Source organism: Ornithorhynchus anatinus, chromosome X1 (genome assembly GCF_004115215.2).
Source record: "Ornithorhynchus anatinus isolate Pmale09 chromosome X1, mOrnAna1.pri.v4, whole genome shotgun sequence".
In the NCBI taxonomy this organism is placed as follows: Eukaryota; Metazoa; Chordata; class Mammalia; order Monotremata; family Ornithorhynchidae; genus Ornithorhynchus; species Ornithorhynchus anatinus.
The window spans coordinates 25,401,224-25,418,036 of NC_041749.1; the positions used below are offsets into that span (position 1 = coordinate 25,401,224).

The window sequence follows — 16,813 nt, forward strand, 5'->3', positions numbered from 1 at the left end:
CCTGCGCGGGAGGGCGGTCCGGGGGTCCGGGGGGTCCGGGGGTCCGGGCGCCATGTCGGGCAGCTTCGAGGAGCGCAGCGGGGTGGTGTGGTGCGGGACGCCGTGGGGCCGCTGGTACCAGACCCTGGACGAGGTGGTCGTCGAGGTGCGGGTCCCGCCGGGCACCCGCGCGCAGGACATCCGCTGCGGCCTGCACAGCCGACACCTGGCGCTGCGCCTCAACGGCCGCCACATCCTCCAGGTAGCGGGGGCCGCGCCGCTCCCCCCGCACGCCCCCACAGACCACACCCGCCTCCCCCATCGTCCCCATCATCTTCGTCACCCCCCATCATCCCTCCATCATTCTCCTCCATCCTCCCCCCATCATTCCCCTGATCATCCTCCTCATCCCCCCTATTCCCTCTCCATCCCCCCATCACCCCCCCATCATCTTCATCACCCCCCCATCATCCCCCACATCATCTCCTTCATCCTCCTCCATTCCCTCATCCCCCCTCCATCATCCTCTTATCATCCCACCCATTATCCTCCTGTCATCCCCCCATCATCCCCCCTCCATCAATCATCCCCCCTCCATCATCCCCCTATCATCCCCCCGATCATCCTCATCATCCCCCTCCATCCCCCCATCATCCCTCCCTCCCCCCCATCATCCCCCCCCATCATCTTCATCACCCCCCCCCCCGTCAACCCCCCCCCCATCATCCCCCACATCATCTCCTTCATCCTCCTCCATTCCCTCATCCCCTCTCCATCATCCTCTTATCATCCCCCCCATCATCCTCCTCCTACCATCCCCCCCCCATCATCTTCATCACCCCCCCCCCCGACATCCCCCCCCATCATCCCCCACATCATCTCCTTCATCCTCCTCCATTCCCTCATCCCCTCTCCATCATCCTCTTATCATCCCCCCCATCATCCTCCTCCTACCATCCCCCCCCATCATCTTCATCACCCCCCCCCGACATCCCCCCCCCATCATCCCCCACATCATCTCCTTCATCCTCCTCCATTCCCTCATCCCCTCTCCATCATCCTCTTATCATCCCCCCCATCATCCTCCTCCTACCATCCCCCCCCCATCATCTCCTTCATCCCCCCCCCCCCCCCCACCATCCCCCGCATCATCTCCTTCATCCCCCTCCATCCCCTCATCCTTCCTCCATCATCCTCCCCCCCCCCCCACCATCCCCCCTCCGTCCTCCCCCAGAGAAGCAGCGTGGCTCAGCGGAAAGAGCCCGGGCTTAGGAGTCCGAGGTCATGGGTTCGAATCCCGCCTCTGCCACTCGTCAGCTGGGTGACCATGGGCGAGTCACTTCACTGGGCCTCAGTTCCTTCCTCTGTCAAATGGGGATGAAGACTGGGAGCCTCACGTGGGACAACCCGATGACCCCCTATCTCCCCCGGCGCTTAGAACAGTGCTTGGCACAGAGTAAGCGCTTAACAAATACCAACGTTGTTATTCCGGGGCCCGGCACATAGCGGGCACCTCACAAGTACCGCCGTTATTAGTATCCAGCGCTTAGAACAGTGCTCGGTACATAATAAGCGCCTAACAAAAACCATAATGATTACTATTAACTTCTCTGTGCCTCAGTTCCCTCATCTGTAAAATGGAGATGAAGACTGGGAGCCCCACGTGGGACGACCTGGTTACCTTGTATCTCCCCCAGCGCTTAGAACAGTGCTTGGTACGTAATAAGCGCGCAACAAAAACCATAATGATTATTATTATTATTAACTTCTCTGGGCCTCAGTTCCCTCCTTGTAAAACGGGGATGAAGACTGTGAGCCCTATGTAGGACGACCTGATGACCTTGTGTCTCCCCCAGCGCTTAGAACGGTGCTTGGCACAGAGTAAGCGCTTAAAAAAATACCAACATCATTATTATTGGCAAGTCACTTCACTTCTCTGGGCCTCAGTCCCCTCATCTGTAAAATGGGGATGAAGACTGTGAGCCCCACGTGGGACGACCTCATCACCTTGTATCCCCTCCGGCGCTTAGAACAGTGCATAGTAAGCGCTTACCAAATGCTATAATTACTATTATTATTCTCATCATAGACGGTCTCTATCCCTGCCCCTCGATGGGCTGACAGTCTACTCGAATAATAATGTTGGTATTTTGGTATCTGTCCTAGGTGGGACTGGGACTGTGTCCCACCTGATTTTCTTTTATCGACCCCAGCACTTAGTACGGTGCGTGGCACGTGGTTAGAGCCTAATACGGCAATTATTACTATTATTTGGAAACTTAATCAGGAAAAACAGGAGCCTCCAATTCACGCTAAGCGATAAATGGTCCGGGCACTTACATGGCTGCAGAATGCTCTTGATAAAACGCTCATCAAAACAATTTACGAAGCACCCGTCATCAACAAACAGCTATTAGAAAGATTCATCTCACGCACACACACATCTTCTGTCACCAGGTTTCCACATAAATGCCTTAAAGTCCACCAGAATGCAAATAATAATCAACTGTAGAGTCTTGAGTAAAAAGAAAAATCCGGATCATCTGAACACGCTGCCCTTCCCTCGGCATCACGAGGGCCCAGAAGGCAGAGATCTCGGGTGTTTACTAAGTGCTTATATGGTTACCCACTCTGATCTATTATACTCTACAGAGGTTTTAGCACAGTGCAGTGCGCGCGGGAAATACGATCGATTGACTTGCAGATACTCGGGCCGAGGCGATCCTTTTATCGCGGCGGCTTGTAGACCGAGGTTTTCGGTGATTTATGTTAAAGCGCTTTACTGTGTGCCGGGCACCGAACTAAGCGCTGGCGTAGATTGATTCATTCATTCAGTCGTATTTATTGAGCGCTTACTGTGTGCAGAGCACTGGACTAAGCGCTTGGAACGGACAATTCGGCAACCAAGTTGATCGGGTTGGACTCACTCCCTGTCCCGCGTTGGGACCCACGGTCTTGCCAAATTGTCCATTCCAAGCGCTTAGTCGAGTGCTCTGCACACGGTAAGCCCTCAATAAATACGATTGAATGAATGACATCTAGTCCTAGACAGGAGTTGGATTTACAGATGAGAAAAAATGAAACCCAGAAACCGTGTGCTTGTCCAGGATCACACAGCAGGCAAGTGGTGGAGCTGGAATCAAATGAAGATAATAGTAATCATGTGGGTATTTGTTAAGCGCTTACTTTGTGCAGAGCACTATTCTAAGCGCTGGGGGAGATACAGGGTCATCAGCTTGTCCCCCGTGAAGCTCACAGTCATAATCCCCATTTTCCCAAAGAGGGAACGGAACTGAGGCCCAGAGAAGTGCAGTGACTTGCCCACAGTCACCCAGCTGACAAGTGGCAGAGCGGGGATTCGAACCCATGACCTCTGACGCCCAAGCCCGGGCTCTTTCCACTGAGCCACGCGGCTTCTCTGATCATCAGAATGGTTTTATGTTCCCATCAGATGTTCATATATTGGGGCTATGACCTCAGATCCAACATCAGTAGTAATCCCGCTGTTACTGCGGTTCACCCGTCTTCCTGTTTGGATCGGATTTATGACGGCGCGGAGGTGCGGGCGGGTTTGCCGAAGGCTGGAGCCACCGTTTGTTTCCCAGCAGTCAGACTGGAGTCGCAGCAGCAGCAGTAGGAACCGTATTTCTGAAGCGCTTCCTAGTTGCGGAGCCCGGTACCGAGCACCGGAAAAGAGAAGTGGAAATTCGACATTGATTTTGTCCTGGGGGGGCTGACAGTGGATTAAGTTGTCTTGTTCTTTGTCCGCCTGTCTCCCCCCCGATTAGACAGGGAGCCCGTCAGTGGGCAGGGAAGGTCTCTATCCCTTGCCGACTTGTCCGTTCCAAGCGCTTAGTACGGTGCTCTGCACATAGTAAGCGCTCAATAAATACTATTGAATGAATGAATGATGGTCAATCAGTAAATATAGGTGGGAGAGAGGCTGGCGCCAGATCCATCAGGAGCAATACAACAATAAACCGTTAAAACACTAGAAGGATTCTTTAGCACCCTCCATTTAACTAGAAGGGAGGTTACTCCTCAAGATTTACTTTTCCTTATTGAAATACATGTCAGTTCATTAAGCCGGGAGCCTGCAATAAACTGGATACACCTGTATAAAGCCAGGGAAAGCAAAACCCGATATGTAAACAGTTAGCTTTGTATTAAAGTGTAGGCTTTTTTTAAATTAACATACTAAATGGAAACCTTTGTTTCTTTTCAGGGTAAGCTCTTCGATTCTACAATAGCGGATGAGGGAACGTGGACATTAGGTAAAATTATTTATTTGCTAAGTTTGAAAACCTGAATTCCGCTTGCTTTTTCCAAAATGTCTTGATGAAAAGCGCCTTCTCTTTCTTACAAAAAAATTGGGGGCTCGCATCATTTGTTTTCACTGATCACATTTTAAACCTGTAGACTGATGATGATGATTTTTTTGAAATTTAAAAAATCATTTTTCGAGAACTGCAAGATGTATATGTAACCGTAATAGCTGCGCATCAGTTTTAGCACCCGCCATAACATAAATGTGCACGTATAGGTTGCCGTAAAGATCCACGTTAATTCCACACCTAATATAAAATTGCGACTCTTGAACAACTCTGATCTTATAGACTCCGAGCGTTGTGCCAGTTTACAAGCCGGGGAACTTCAAAAATTAAAGTTTGCTACATAAAGCCGACTTTTAACCGAATAACCAAAAGCTGACTTCCAGAGTGAATTCGTGAGAAGTCACGGGTGATGATCGGAAACGTTCTTTGAAAATGCCTAGGTTTCTCGACCGACGTTATTTACTATCTTCATCCTCAGTGACTGGCTTTGACTAAAGATGCGGGAGCTGAAATTGATCCAGAGAAACTGTCACAGGTGGCCTGGCAATTGAGAAACAGGAGGCTCCTTTCTAAGCCGAGGCGTATTAACTCTGTTTTTGTTTTAGAGGACAGAAAAATGGTGCGCATCGTTCTCACCAAGACCAAGAGAGATGCTGGAAACTGTTGGAGTTCCCTGTTAGAGAACGAGTATGTGGCTGATCCTTGGGTTCAGGACCAGATGCAGAAGAAACTTACGCTGGAAAGATTCCAAAATGAGGTAAGTCAGAAGAGTTTAATCAAAATAGAAATTTGGGGCACAAACGCACAGAGGTCGCTGCAGTCTTTGGAAAAGCGGGGCCTCTGGGAGGAACGAGCGCTGATCGAAATTGGTACGAAATTGCTTTATATGAGTTAGGTTTGATAGCTTGGAGTACTTGGTAAAATTCCGCTCACCGTGGAGTTCATAAACCTCTCCTTTCCATCTAGAATCCTGGTTTTGACTTCAGTGGAGCAGAAATCTCAGGAAACTACAGCAAAGGAGGCCCGGACTTTTCCAGTCTTGGAAAATAAAAACTGTTGAAGTTTTATAGCTGGAATACTCGTTTTCAGTGCACATTTCAACCAGAATACGACGGCAGAATCAGGACAGCCTGTCTAGAGTCAGCACAGCGTGGTTTGGGAAGAAGCAGATGAGCACCTCCGTGCAGTGGGAGACGACTACAAGGATGGTTTTCTTTCATGTGTCTCTGTACGAGAGTGTAGTTTCAAGTAAATATTGCCTGTAAATAATCTTTAGGTAGCAAAAAATCCAGTATATCAGTGAGGTCCGATGCTTAATAAAGATAGTTGTATCTGATCGAAGCAAAGATTTTTGAACTTGGCAGCCCCGAAATCATGACTGGACCAAGACTCTTCTGTTGTTTTAACTGGAGACTCCATCCGGCAACAATTGGAAAAGATGGAAGTGTTCAGGGGCAAATGGGCATAGAGTGGGTGAAAAAGACTCATCATTCCTGGACAAAATATTATTGAGATAGATCTAAGATGTTCATATACTGGAATAAAATTAGTTCCATCGGAGAGCAGTGATTTTCACGGGATGGGATTCCGTAGAGTTCATTTCAAGAAAACAAGGACTGAAGGAAATGCATTTACTGTTTGCTTTCCAGGATTGGTAAATTAAAACTATAATAGAATAAGGAAAATTCCTTCAATCGTATTTATTGAGCGCTTTGAAGGAAAATGTGATTTCCTAGTCGATTCTGAAAGACTGTCGATATCAAAAAGGAATATTTTGTTGATTTTCTTCAGCTGTTCTATATTTTTGGGGCAGCAGTAATCGAGAAATACATCCAAGATGAAATTTTGTAACCAATTAAAAGGTTGCCCATACATCACCACTGCTTTACATCTAAAAAAAAAATCTGAATCCCCAAAGTTGTTTAAATCATGCTTTCAGAGATTCTCAGTTTTCTTAGTTTATTTTGCATATTCAAGCATCAAAGCTTTTGTCAAGCTGAGTGTACATTTGGGAAGATGGGGTAGGATGGAAGACCTGTGGGATAGACCACAGGTCATTTGGATAATTTAAAATAGAAAAAACAGTGAAATCACTAACATTGCTTTTTCACCTCTGAGTGAACAGAGATATTTTAATATAAGGTGAAGTATAGAATCAAAAGTGAAAATGAGCCTAACCTCTCTGATGGGTCTGGTTATCCCCAGAGGGGAACCGATCCGAGAAGCCTTGAGTTAGAATTAGAGTATTAATCTCCCCTAACCCGCAGAAAGAAGGGAACAAGATATAGATTTCTTTTAATACAATTTAATAGCAAATGACCCGTAAGCTGTGTCAGTAAGGAGTGGAAAAAATTTCCCTTAAGCAACTACTGCCTTTTTTGAGGGGAAAAAAAAAGTCACAAACCTTCCCCCATGCTGTTTTTCCATGCATTTGAAACAAAACATGAATCTGTATGACCCTTCTTTCCCTCAAACTGCTGTGCCCTGCACCTAGTAAGCACTCAAACATGATTGAATAAATGAATAAAAAGGCACTTGGAAGGTAGAGGGGATGCAGTCCATAGAGAAGCAGTGTGGCTCAGTGAAAAGAGCTCGGCCTTGGGAGTCGAAGGTCATGGGTTCGAATCCCCTCTCTGCTCCTTGTCAGCTGTGTGACTGTGGACAAGTCACTTCACATCTCTGTGCCTTAGTGACCTCATCTGTAAAATGGGGATAACTGTGGGACAACCTGATCACCCTGTATCTACCCCAGCGCTCTGAACAGTGCTCTGCACAGAGCGCTTAACAGATGCCCACCTCACTCTATGTGTACCTCTCACAAAAATCAAACACCAGTAGCTTATCAAAAGCTTTATTGAAAGGACAGTTCCTACCAGAAATGCATAATGGCACGATAACAGCCCCTTCTGCCAGCTGGAAAACCTCGATATTTAGGCATCTTAAAAAATCAGGTATTTTGGTGAATTGAAAAATATCTGCAAAGAACCCCTTACAAAACTAAGCACAATCGACAAGATGTCGTCTTTGGTTTGTCCGGAAAAGGAAGTATAGGTCAATCCCACTCATTCTGGAAAGAATCTCTCTGAGAAGCCGGGGAGCAATTCTTCTGCGGCGCTATAAGCTGTTCTTCAGCTGCCCCAAAGTGGGGAGCCTTTTAATAAACTGTATGTAGCACTTTTGCTCCCAAGACAGAGAACACCACAGGTAACCCTGCGGCCTACGTCTTGAAAAAAATCACATTTGAGAACAGGTGCTCTAGAAAAATGGAATTAGCTTGTAGTGCCATAATATCAAAAGGAATTTGAACTTCTTATACCCATCACGGCGTAATGTAATAAATTGCACTGAGGAAGGGTCTCCCACTTTCACAATTTGTTTAGATGAGACGACACACTACTGATATACTAAATACTCCAGAGATTGCATAAGTGAATTTGTAGATTGCATTTTTTCATCGTAGGAAATTACAGAAAGGAAGTCCTGCCCTCTGCTTCTTTTAACTTTTGAGTGGCACAGTGTCTCTCCAGCAATACTCTACTTGTCTACTTTCTTTTTAAAGCTGAAGCACTTTCACACCACTGGAGCGCGATATTTGGGCTATAAGATGAATATGATTCTAGAAGCCAAATGGTTTCATAAAAGAACAACAACTTCTGGAGTGTTCTCAAGCACAACTTAAGGCATCTTATTTAACACTGGGTCTGAATTCACATTGGCAATGCAAAGCTGAAGTTTCCAAAAGATTGTGCTTTTTATACAGAAGATCTCAGATGACCCAGCTGAAGTTAGGGGCATCCACAATTCAGAAGATTGGATGGTGCAGTGAAAATTCCCTTTTTCTACAGAATGTAATAAAACATCATTCTGTATAAAATTCTGTATAAGGAACATAAAAATCACTCGTTCAGGAAGATAGTTTATTTAGGCAGTAAGTCGGAGTACTTCAAATTCTGTTTAAGCTGGTTCAGAATCATTCCAAGCACTAGGGGAACTCCCCCCCAAAAATATACTTTCTACTCTTCAAATTATCTACCATAAATTCTCTGAAGGTAGTTTATCCAGTTTTGAAATGTAGCAGTCACAGCCGTACTAAAGTGCATGTTGCATTGTTTGGTGACCTATGTTTTGAGGACCTTCTATCAGAAGACTCAAGATTATTTAGTTTTTACAATTCAATAGGCCCTGTTGCTTTCAACATCACCAAAGCTCATCGTACTGACCCAAATGAACTATAAAGCCGTATAGTTTTGGTTCTGGAAACGTCAACTTGAACCCGAGTCTTTCTTCTTAGTATCTCGAAACCCATGTAAATGTATCTAAGTTTCATATTATGATTTAGTCACACACTTGCTTCAAAAAGGGTCATCCTCACAACAGACTATAATAGCAGTAACTAGTCTGAACTTCAGTGCTAAACTCGTTGCTACGCGTCAGGCTTCACAGCTTAAATGCCCTCTCGGCGAAGTTCACAGCTCGGTTCGGGTAGCGAGTCTTCCGCAAGTTGAATCCTTCTTCGCTAGTAAACCTATCTGAACAGAGAAACAGCGGTTGTAAATTTTCCATAAGTAAACACTTGTCTAAGCTAGCAACTGACGGTGGAACGGTGATGTTGAGAAGGCTGCATAGAGTTTAATTTTATGGAATGCAGGCAGACTGCAAAACAATGACAAGCTGCAACTAAATGACCTGTATTAATACACAGTCTAATCCATAGGCTCTAAAAGAGACCCGTGATTTGACCCATGGTTCCCCACCACGCCCCGCACTGATGTTACGGTATTTAGAGCGCTTACTGTGTGTGCAGTACACTGTACTAAGTGCTTGGGAGAGTACAATACAACAGAGTTATAAGACACGCTCCCTGCCCAAAACGAGCCTGTAGCCTAGAGGGGGATGACAGACATTAAAATAAATCATGGTGTACACGCATATACATATGTGCATGTATATATATATATATATATATATATACACACACACACTATATAGGTGTGTACATAAGTACTTGGGAGAGGGTGGGGTGAATATTAAGTGCTTAAAAGGTACAAATTCAAGTGTGTGGGTGACACAGAAGGGGTACGGAGTAGGGACGATGGGGGTTTAGAGAAGTCCCAGTGCAGTACGGGCTGGAGTGGAGAGAGCCAGAAGGCGGGAAGGTCAGCAGGTTACAAGTGGCACGGCCTAGTGGAAAGAGCACGGGCTTGGAAGTCAGAGGACTTGGGTTCTAATTCCAGCTCTACCGCTTGTCCGCCGGCTGACCTTGGGCAAGTCACTTCTCTGCGCCTCAGTTACCTCATCAGTAAAATGGGGATTAAGACTGCAAGCCCCATGTTGGACAGGGAGGCTTGTCCTAATAATTACGGTATTTGTTAAGCGCTTACTGTGTGCCAAGCACTGTTCTGAGCGCCGGACTAGACACGAGGTCATCAGATTGGACACAGTCCCTGTCCCAGGTGGGGCTCCCGGTCTCAATCCTCATCTGACGGACGAGGTGACTGAGGCCCAGAGAAGTGAAGTGACTTGCCCACAGTCACACAGCAGACAAGTGGCAGGGTCGGGATTAGAACCCACGACCTGCGGCTCCCAAGCCCGGGTTCTTTCCACCGAGCCACGCCGCTTCTGCTGCTCTCTCCTTTGAGCCAGAGTCAGCCAAGAGAAATGCCAGGTAGAGGTCCCCTTTCTAGGCTCAGGCTTGGTCTGACAAGTGTAGTAATCACCGTTTTCTCTCCTCACCATGAAGCATTTTAAATTCTCAGATTTTTTTAAATCTTCTTAATAATAATAATAATAATAATGATGTTGGTATTTGGTAAGTGCTTACTATGTGCCAAGCACTCTTCTAAGCAGGTCGTCGGGTTGTCCCACATAGGGCTCACAGTCTTCATCCCCATTTTACAGATGGGGTCACTGAGGCCCAGAGAAGTGAAGTGACTTGCCCAAGGTCACCCAGCTGACCGGTGGCGGAGCCGGGATTCGAACCCATGACCTCTGACTCCCCAGCCCGGGCTCTTTCCGCTGAGTCAAGCTGCTTCTCATTCTTAATCGACAATGCTTAATGGTCGGCCACACCATTTCACTAATTTGAAACTCAAATTACTTACTAGAGCCCAGTCTCAGGAATCGTCGGAAGATGTGCTATTTTGTAATAGCTGTGCTTTAATTGCCGGGCCGTACGTCCAGACACGATCCATTTCAACCTGTGACCGTTTGGTTGGGAACATTTGTTGGAAGAATACTCTGCGAGGCACTTTGTGACGAGTTCTTGCCAGAAGGTCAGATCTCTGGCATTTATCTAGGTTAGGTGACAAGTGAAAAAAGAAAATTAAGGTAGAAACACAACTAAGCCTACATCGGATTTCACTGCTGCATTTTTCCACGGGACGGGGAAAAATAAGCTCAGGCAACCTATCCGATCGAAGACGAACGATACGGTCCGTTTACAGATATTAAAATAATTTAATCTGATACCTGCCGACATACCTTGGAATGCTTTTGAAGAGCCTCTATAGTTTCTGTTAATTCCAGAATTTTTTGGGCTTGAATCTCCAAAGCAATTATAGACAGTGCCAACACAGAAGGCTGAGGAGAAGTAAAGTTTTGCCATAAATTTCACAATGTCAAAAATCAGTATAAACTTTTATAAGTTGATACCGAAAATATTTACCTTAGCTTTAGAAAACACGATCCTGCAATGGCACGCTTTAAGTTGGGCTTCCAGTCTCTCAAAAATAAGATTCTTTCTCCTAAAAAAAAAAAAAAAACAGAAAACCAAACAAGTTTCCGAGCTCTTCAAAATTTTGGAAAAATGCCATTAAGTCCTTTTCTTAAGACAAAGCATTAGGCACATCTCACCCCTACCGGTCTAGAAGAGAAATGAATTTTTTAATTTACTACATTCTTCCCCTCAAGAGTTACTACGGTCTTGGTTTAGAATTTCCGACTCAAAGCGGATAACATATGGTGCTTTATTAATAGTACCTAAAAGTGTTGAAATGAAGGAGCTTCGTATTACAGCTGCCGGCAAACTATCCTCTTTGTATTCTTGGAAATGCTGCTCTCCCAAGCTTCAACTTCCAAGATTTGTTAAAGGTATTAAGCGGGCGCTCCGTGAGCTACTTAGTCCGCGCCCAAAAACTTTGATATACACAACTACCTGCACTTCCCTAACCCCAATCTACACACCAACGTTACTCGAGCTTTCGCAGCACAGGGCTACGGGAAGAAGGTTGAAATCATTTTTACTAGGGATGTTTGGTTAATGCCACTGAGGTTCGAAGATAACGGTCACGGGGTGAGACCACATCCCTGAGTGAGTCTCGGAGAAAATCTTTTGCACATCTGTACCCCGTGCTCGTGCCTGTGGCCATCTACTTATGCCAAAATAAATGATTACTAAAGAATTCAAACCAGTTACGGGAAAAGCTAAAACCAGGAAAATTCAGTTTTAGCCCCCTCAATTGTCACAATAATAAAGATCACCTACCTTTCCTGGGGTAAATTCTCATGAATGAGTGAATAATAGAGTTGGAGCAACTGGAAAGCTGTAGTAGCTTTGATCTTCCAACACACCTTCTCCAGTACGATCTTCTCCATCCTCATCAGGTCAGAAACGGTGAATTTATATTGGCTTATTCGGATTAAGTCAGAGGCTAGTGGGACATTTCTCTCCTCTTGTGTTGACTTTACAGCCAGATAGAAACAGCTCAATCCAACACACCCAAGATGTTTAGGTTGAACCTCCAAAAAAAAAAAAAAAAAAAACAGGCATCGCTCACGATAAGGAAATCACCTCTCTACCTTGCATAGCAGCACCCTTCTCCCCTTGTACAGAGAGCACTGATTTTTGTACGTGGACTGCACGGGGTCTGGGAAAGTAGTTAGGGCCCGAGCAGTGTAACGACACGGCTAAAGGGTACAAAGGGAAATCGGAGGGATCCAGTGAGATACCCCTAACGCCACTTCTTCCTAACTAAAACTCCTGAGATACTTAAAGTACTAATAAAAGGCCTTAAAAGTCTAATTTCATTCCATGTTAATATTAAGAAGGCATTAATAAGATGCTTTCGAAAGGCCTCTCCATTCTGCGACCTGATAGGAGAGGGAGTAGGAAACAGCTAAACTTGCCCATTAAGTAGAATTAACGATGTCTGGGAAGGTAGCTAGGGCCCGAGCAGTGTCATGAAACAGCTAAAGCGTACAAAGGGAAATCAGAGGGATTCAGTGAGATACCCCAAACGGTCACTTCTTCCTAACTAAAACTCCTGAGATACTTAAAGCACTAATAGAAGCCCTTAAAAATCTAATTTCATTCCATTTTAATATTAGGAAGGCATTAACAAGCTGCTTTTGAAAGGCCTCTCCACTCTGCAATCTGATAGGAGAGGGAGTATGAAAAAGCTAAACTTGCCCATTAAGTACAACTAACGATGTCTGGGAAGGTAGTTAGGGCCCGAGCAGTGTCATGAAACAGCTAAAGCGTTACAAAAGGGATAGCGGAGGGATTTCCCCTGACGGTCACTTCTTCCTAACTAAAACTCCTGAGATACTTAAAGTACTAACAGAAGGCCTTCAAAACCTTCAAGGTCGAATTCCACTCCGTTTTAATGTGAAGAAGGCATTAACAAGCTGCTTTCGAAAGGCCTCTCCATTCTGCAACTCGACAGGAGAGGGAGTATGAAAAAGCTAAACCTGCCCATTAGGTAGAATTAACGAGGGCGCACCATTATCACAATATAACTAGGAATAAACTCGACAGAGAGACGTGGTGCTGCAACTAAAGGCTGTCGGCTTTTATCAATATCACCTTCCCGGATCAATCAACGGCGTGCCGGGGACCGCACAAAGCGCTTGGGCGGGAACGAGAGAATGGGGCCGACGTGACCTCTATTCATTCACTCGATTCGGTCGAATTTCCCGAGGGCCGACGGCGTGACCCCCAAGCTTACGTTTTAGGGGCGGAGACGGACTTTAAAATAAATCCCTAGAGGCCGGACTCTCGAAACGGTCCGACTTCGAGTCGTCCCGGCCAAGCGACACGAGCCCCGGCACGACGGGCTTCACGACGTACCTTCATCTTTGACAGAAACCTGTCCAGGAGGTTCACGGCCAGAGAGAACGTCTCGCCGTCGAAGCCGAAGAACTGGGTTAAAGTGAGGAGGTCTTTCACTTCAAAGTCCCGGAGCCGCGCGGTCATCCGGAGGCCGTTATCGTGAGCGGCCTCCATCAGTCTCAGGCCGCAGACCTTGGGCTGACCCCGCGACTCCTGTTCCAGGAGGACATTCAGCTGGCGGAGCAGTTTCCCAGCCTCGGTCGTGCCGGGCGCCTCTATCATCTATAAATAGAAGAGACAGAGAAGCAGCGTGGCTCGGTGGAAAGAGCCCGGGTTTTGGAGTCAGAGGTCATGGGTTCGAATCCCGGCTCTGCCACCTGTCAGCTGTGTGACTGTGGGCGAGTCACTTCACTTCTCTGGGCCTCAGTTCCCTCCTCTGTAAAATGGGGGGTTAAGACTGTGAGCCCCAGGTGGGCCAACCTGATTCCCCTGTGTCTACCCCAGCGCTTAGAACAGGGCTCTGCCCATAGTAAGCCCTTAACAAATACTAACATCATTAAATAGAGCAAAACGCGGAGAAACATCGGTCGGGGCGCCCGGCCCTAGTAGCGGGCCTTCATTCATTGGTTCGATCGTATTTATTGAGCGCTGACTGTGTGCAGAGCACTAGACTGGGAGCTTGGAAAGCACAATTCGGCAACAGAGAGAGACAATCCCCACCCAACGACGGGCTCACGGTTTGTCTGGGGGGAGACGGGCGTCATTCTTTCTTCTTTCACCTGGGCCCGACGGGCGAGGACGGGCAAAACCTGTGGGCGGGGCGAGGGCAACCGGGCACGAGGGCTTTTTTGTTCATTCATTCATTCATTCAACCATATCTATTAAGCGCTCACTAAGCGCTTGGGACTAAGCAGAATCCATCAATAAAGAGTGGCAATGCCAGCCCACAACGACCTCACGGCCTAGGGGGCCGGGGGGAGACCGACATCATCCATTCAATCGTATTTACTGAGCGCTTACGGGGTGCAGAGCACTGGACTAAGCGCTTGGAAAGTACAACTTGGCAACCAATAGAGCAATTCCCACCCAACAACAGTCTCCCAGTCTGGCGGGGGGCAGGGAGAGACATCCTTCATTTCAGTGGTATTTATTGAGTGCTTCCTGTGTGCAGAGCACTGGACTAAGCGCTTGGAAAGTACAATTCGGCAACAGGTAGAGACAATCCCCACCCAACGACGGGCTCAGGGTCTGGGGGGGGAGGAGGGGAGACGGACTTCATTCATTTATTCCAATCGTATTTAGTGAGCGCTTACTGTGTGCAGAGCACTGGACTAGGCGCTTGGGCAAGTCCAATCCGTCACTAAAGAGCGGCAATCCCCGCCCACAACGACCTCAATGTCTGGGGGGCGGGGGGGAGACATCATAAATTCAGTCCCGTCGTATTTACAGTGCGCAGAACACCGCACTGAGCGCTTGGGAAGTAGTAATAATAATAATAATAATGTTGGTATTTTATTAAGCGCTTACTATGTGCAAAGCACTGTTCTAAGCGCCGGGGTGGATACAGGGGAATCAGGTTGTCCCACGTGAGGCTCCCAGTCTTAATGCCCATTTGACAGATGAGGGAACCGAGGCACGGAGAAGTGAAGTGACGTGCCCACAGTCACACAGCTGACAAGGGGCAGAAGCGGGATTCGAACCCATGACCTCGGACTCCCAAGCCCCGGTTCCTTCCACGGAGCCACGCTGCTTCTCCCAACTGGGCCCTAACTGATCATGTTGGTATCTGCCGAGCGCTTCCTCTGTGCAGGGCACCGTTCTCAGCGCCGGGGGAGATGCAGGGTCATCGGGTGGGTCCCCCGGGGAGGCTCCCAGCCTCCCTCCCCGATTTTCCAGATGAGGTCACCGAGGCCCAGAGAAGGGAAGTGACTCGCCCACGGTCACCCAGCGGCCAAGGGGCAGGGCCGGGATTCGAACCCGTGACCTCGGTCTGACTCCCAGCCCCGGGAGTCGATCTCCTTAGAAGCGGGGTGGAGAAGGGAGGAGGGGGGAGAGGGCAGAGGGGGGAGAGGGCAAAGGGGGGAGAGGGCAAAGGGGGCCGGCCCGACCCTGCACCTTCTTCAGCTGACCCTCGAATTGGGCGCCCCCCCCAGCCCCCTACACACACACACACACACACACACACACACACAAGCCCTCCTTCTCCTCCTCTTCTCCTCCTCTTCTCCCTCCCGCTGCTGCCTGTGCTTTCCCAGCGCTTAGTCCCGGGCTCTGCACACTGGCAGCGCTCAACGGAGACCACTGATTGAATGAATGACTGAATGAATGACTGAATGAAGGGTGAGGAGGCGAGGGGGGGCGGGGGCGGGGACGGGGACGGGGACGGGCCTGGCATGCCCGGGCTAGTCAGTCGGACCGGCTCTGCGCTCGGCTCGGCGAGGGAGGGAGAGGGAAGAGGGAGAGAAAGGAGGGGAGGGAGAGAAGGAGGGAGAGAGGGGAGGGAGGGAGAGGGAGGGAGAGAAAGAGGGGAGGGAGAGAAAGAGGGGAGGGAGAGAAGGAGGGGAGGGAGAGAAGGAGGGGAGGGAGAGAAAGGAGGGGAGGGAGGGGGGAGGGAGAGAAGGAGGGGAGGGGGGGAGGGAGAGAAGGAGGGGAGGGAGAGAAGGAGGGGGGGGGGAGGGAGAGAAGGAGGGGGGGAGGGAGAGGGAGGGAGAGAAGGAGGGGGGGAAGGAGAGGGAGGGAGAGAAAGGAGGGGAGGGAGAGAAGGAGGGGAGGGAGAGAAGGAGGGGAGGGAGAGGGAGGAGAGAAAGGAGGGAGGAAGAGAAAGGAGGGGAGGAAGAGAAAGGAGGGGAGGGAGAGAAAGAGGGAGGGAGAGAAAGAGGGGAGGGAGAGAAAGAGGGGAGGAGAGAAAGAGGGGAGGGAGGGGGGGAGGGAGAGAAAGGAGGGGAGGGAGAGAAGGAGGGGAGGGAGAGAAGGAGAGGAGGAAGGGGGGGGAGGAGAGAAGGAGAGGAGGAAGGGGGGGAGGGAGAGAGGAAGGGACGGAGGGGAGGGAGGGACGGAGAGGGAGGAAGGGGGCAGGGAGGGAGGGGGCAAGGAGGGAGGGGTGGGGGTTAGGGAGGGGGGTTAGGGAGGGGGGTTAGGGAGGGGGGTTAGGGAGGGGGAGCACGAGGGCCCCAGTGGCCACCCACCTCTCCGTCAGCCCACAGCACTCGTCCAACCGCCGCCACCGCCGCCGCCTCGGCCCCTTATATAGCCGGGGGGGGGGGCGGAGCCTCCGTCCCGCCCCTTCCCCGCTTCCGCGTCGCCGATTGGCCGAGCCGCTCTGACGGACGTGGGCCGCAGCCCATGGCCTCCCGCCCGTCCTCCGGCCCGCGGCCCCTCCCCCCACGGGCTGGGAGGCCCCGCCCCTTCCGGAGATCGCCGAGCCCCGCCGAGCCCCGCCGAGCCCCGCCGA

At 49.1% G+C, this 16,813-nt stretch overlaps 2 protein-coding genes across 3 annotated transcripts; one reads left to right on the forward strand and one right to left on the reverse strand.

Annotated features, from left to right (window-relative positions):
* Nucleotides 1-14: 14 nt before the first annotated feature.
* Nucleotides 15-5,992, forward strand: NUDCD2 (NudC domain containing 2). Its single transcript, XM_029051032.2, has 4 exons — nt 15-241; nt 4,205-4,253; nt 4,919-5,070; nt 5,280-5,992. The coding sequence occupies exons 1-4, from the start codon at nt 53-55 to the stop codon at nt 5,361-5,363; spliced, it is 474 nt and encodes a 157-aa protein (XP_028906865.1). The 5' UTR covers nt 15-52; the 3' UTR covers nt 5,364-5,992.
* Nucleotides 5,993-7,693: 1,701 nt separating this feature from the next.
* CCNG1 (cyclin G1) lies at nt 7,694-16,595 on the reverse strand. 2 transcript variants are annotated; one of them, XM_029051612.2, is made up of 7 exons: nt 16,548-16,595; nt 13,381-13,644; nt 11,797-12,050; nt 10,978-11,056; nt 10,794-10,892; nt 10,415-10,605; nt 7,694-8,838 (listed from the first exon to the last, which is right to left on the reverse strand). In XM_029051612.2, coding segments are annotated over exons 2-7 (888 nt in total). In that variant the 5' UTR covers nt 16,548-16,595; the 3' UTR covers nt 7,694-8,837. The 2 variants fall into 2 exon arrangements, with proteins under 2 accessions (XP_028907445.1, XP_028907443.1); XM_029051610.2 differs by having other exon boundaries at nt 7,694-8,842.
* Nucleotides 16,596-16,813: the final 218 nt, after the last annotated feature.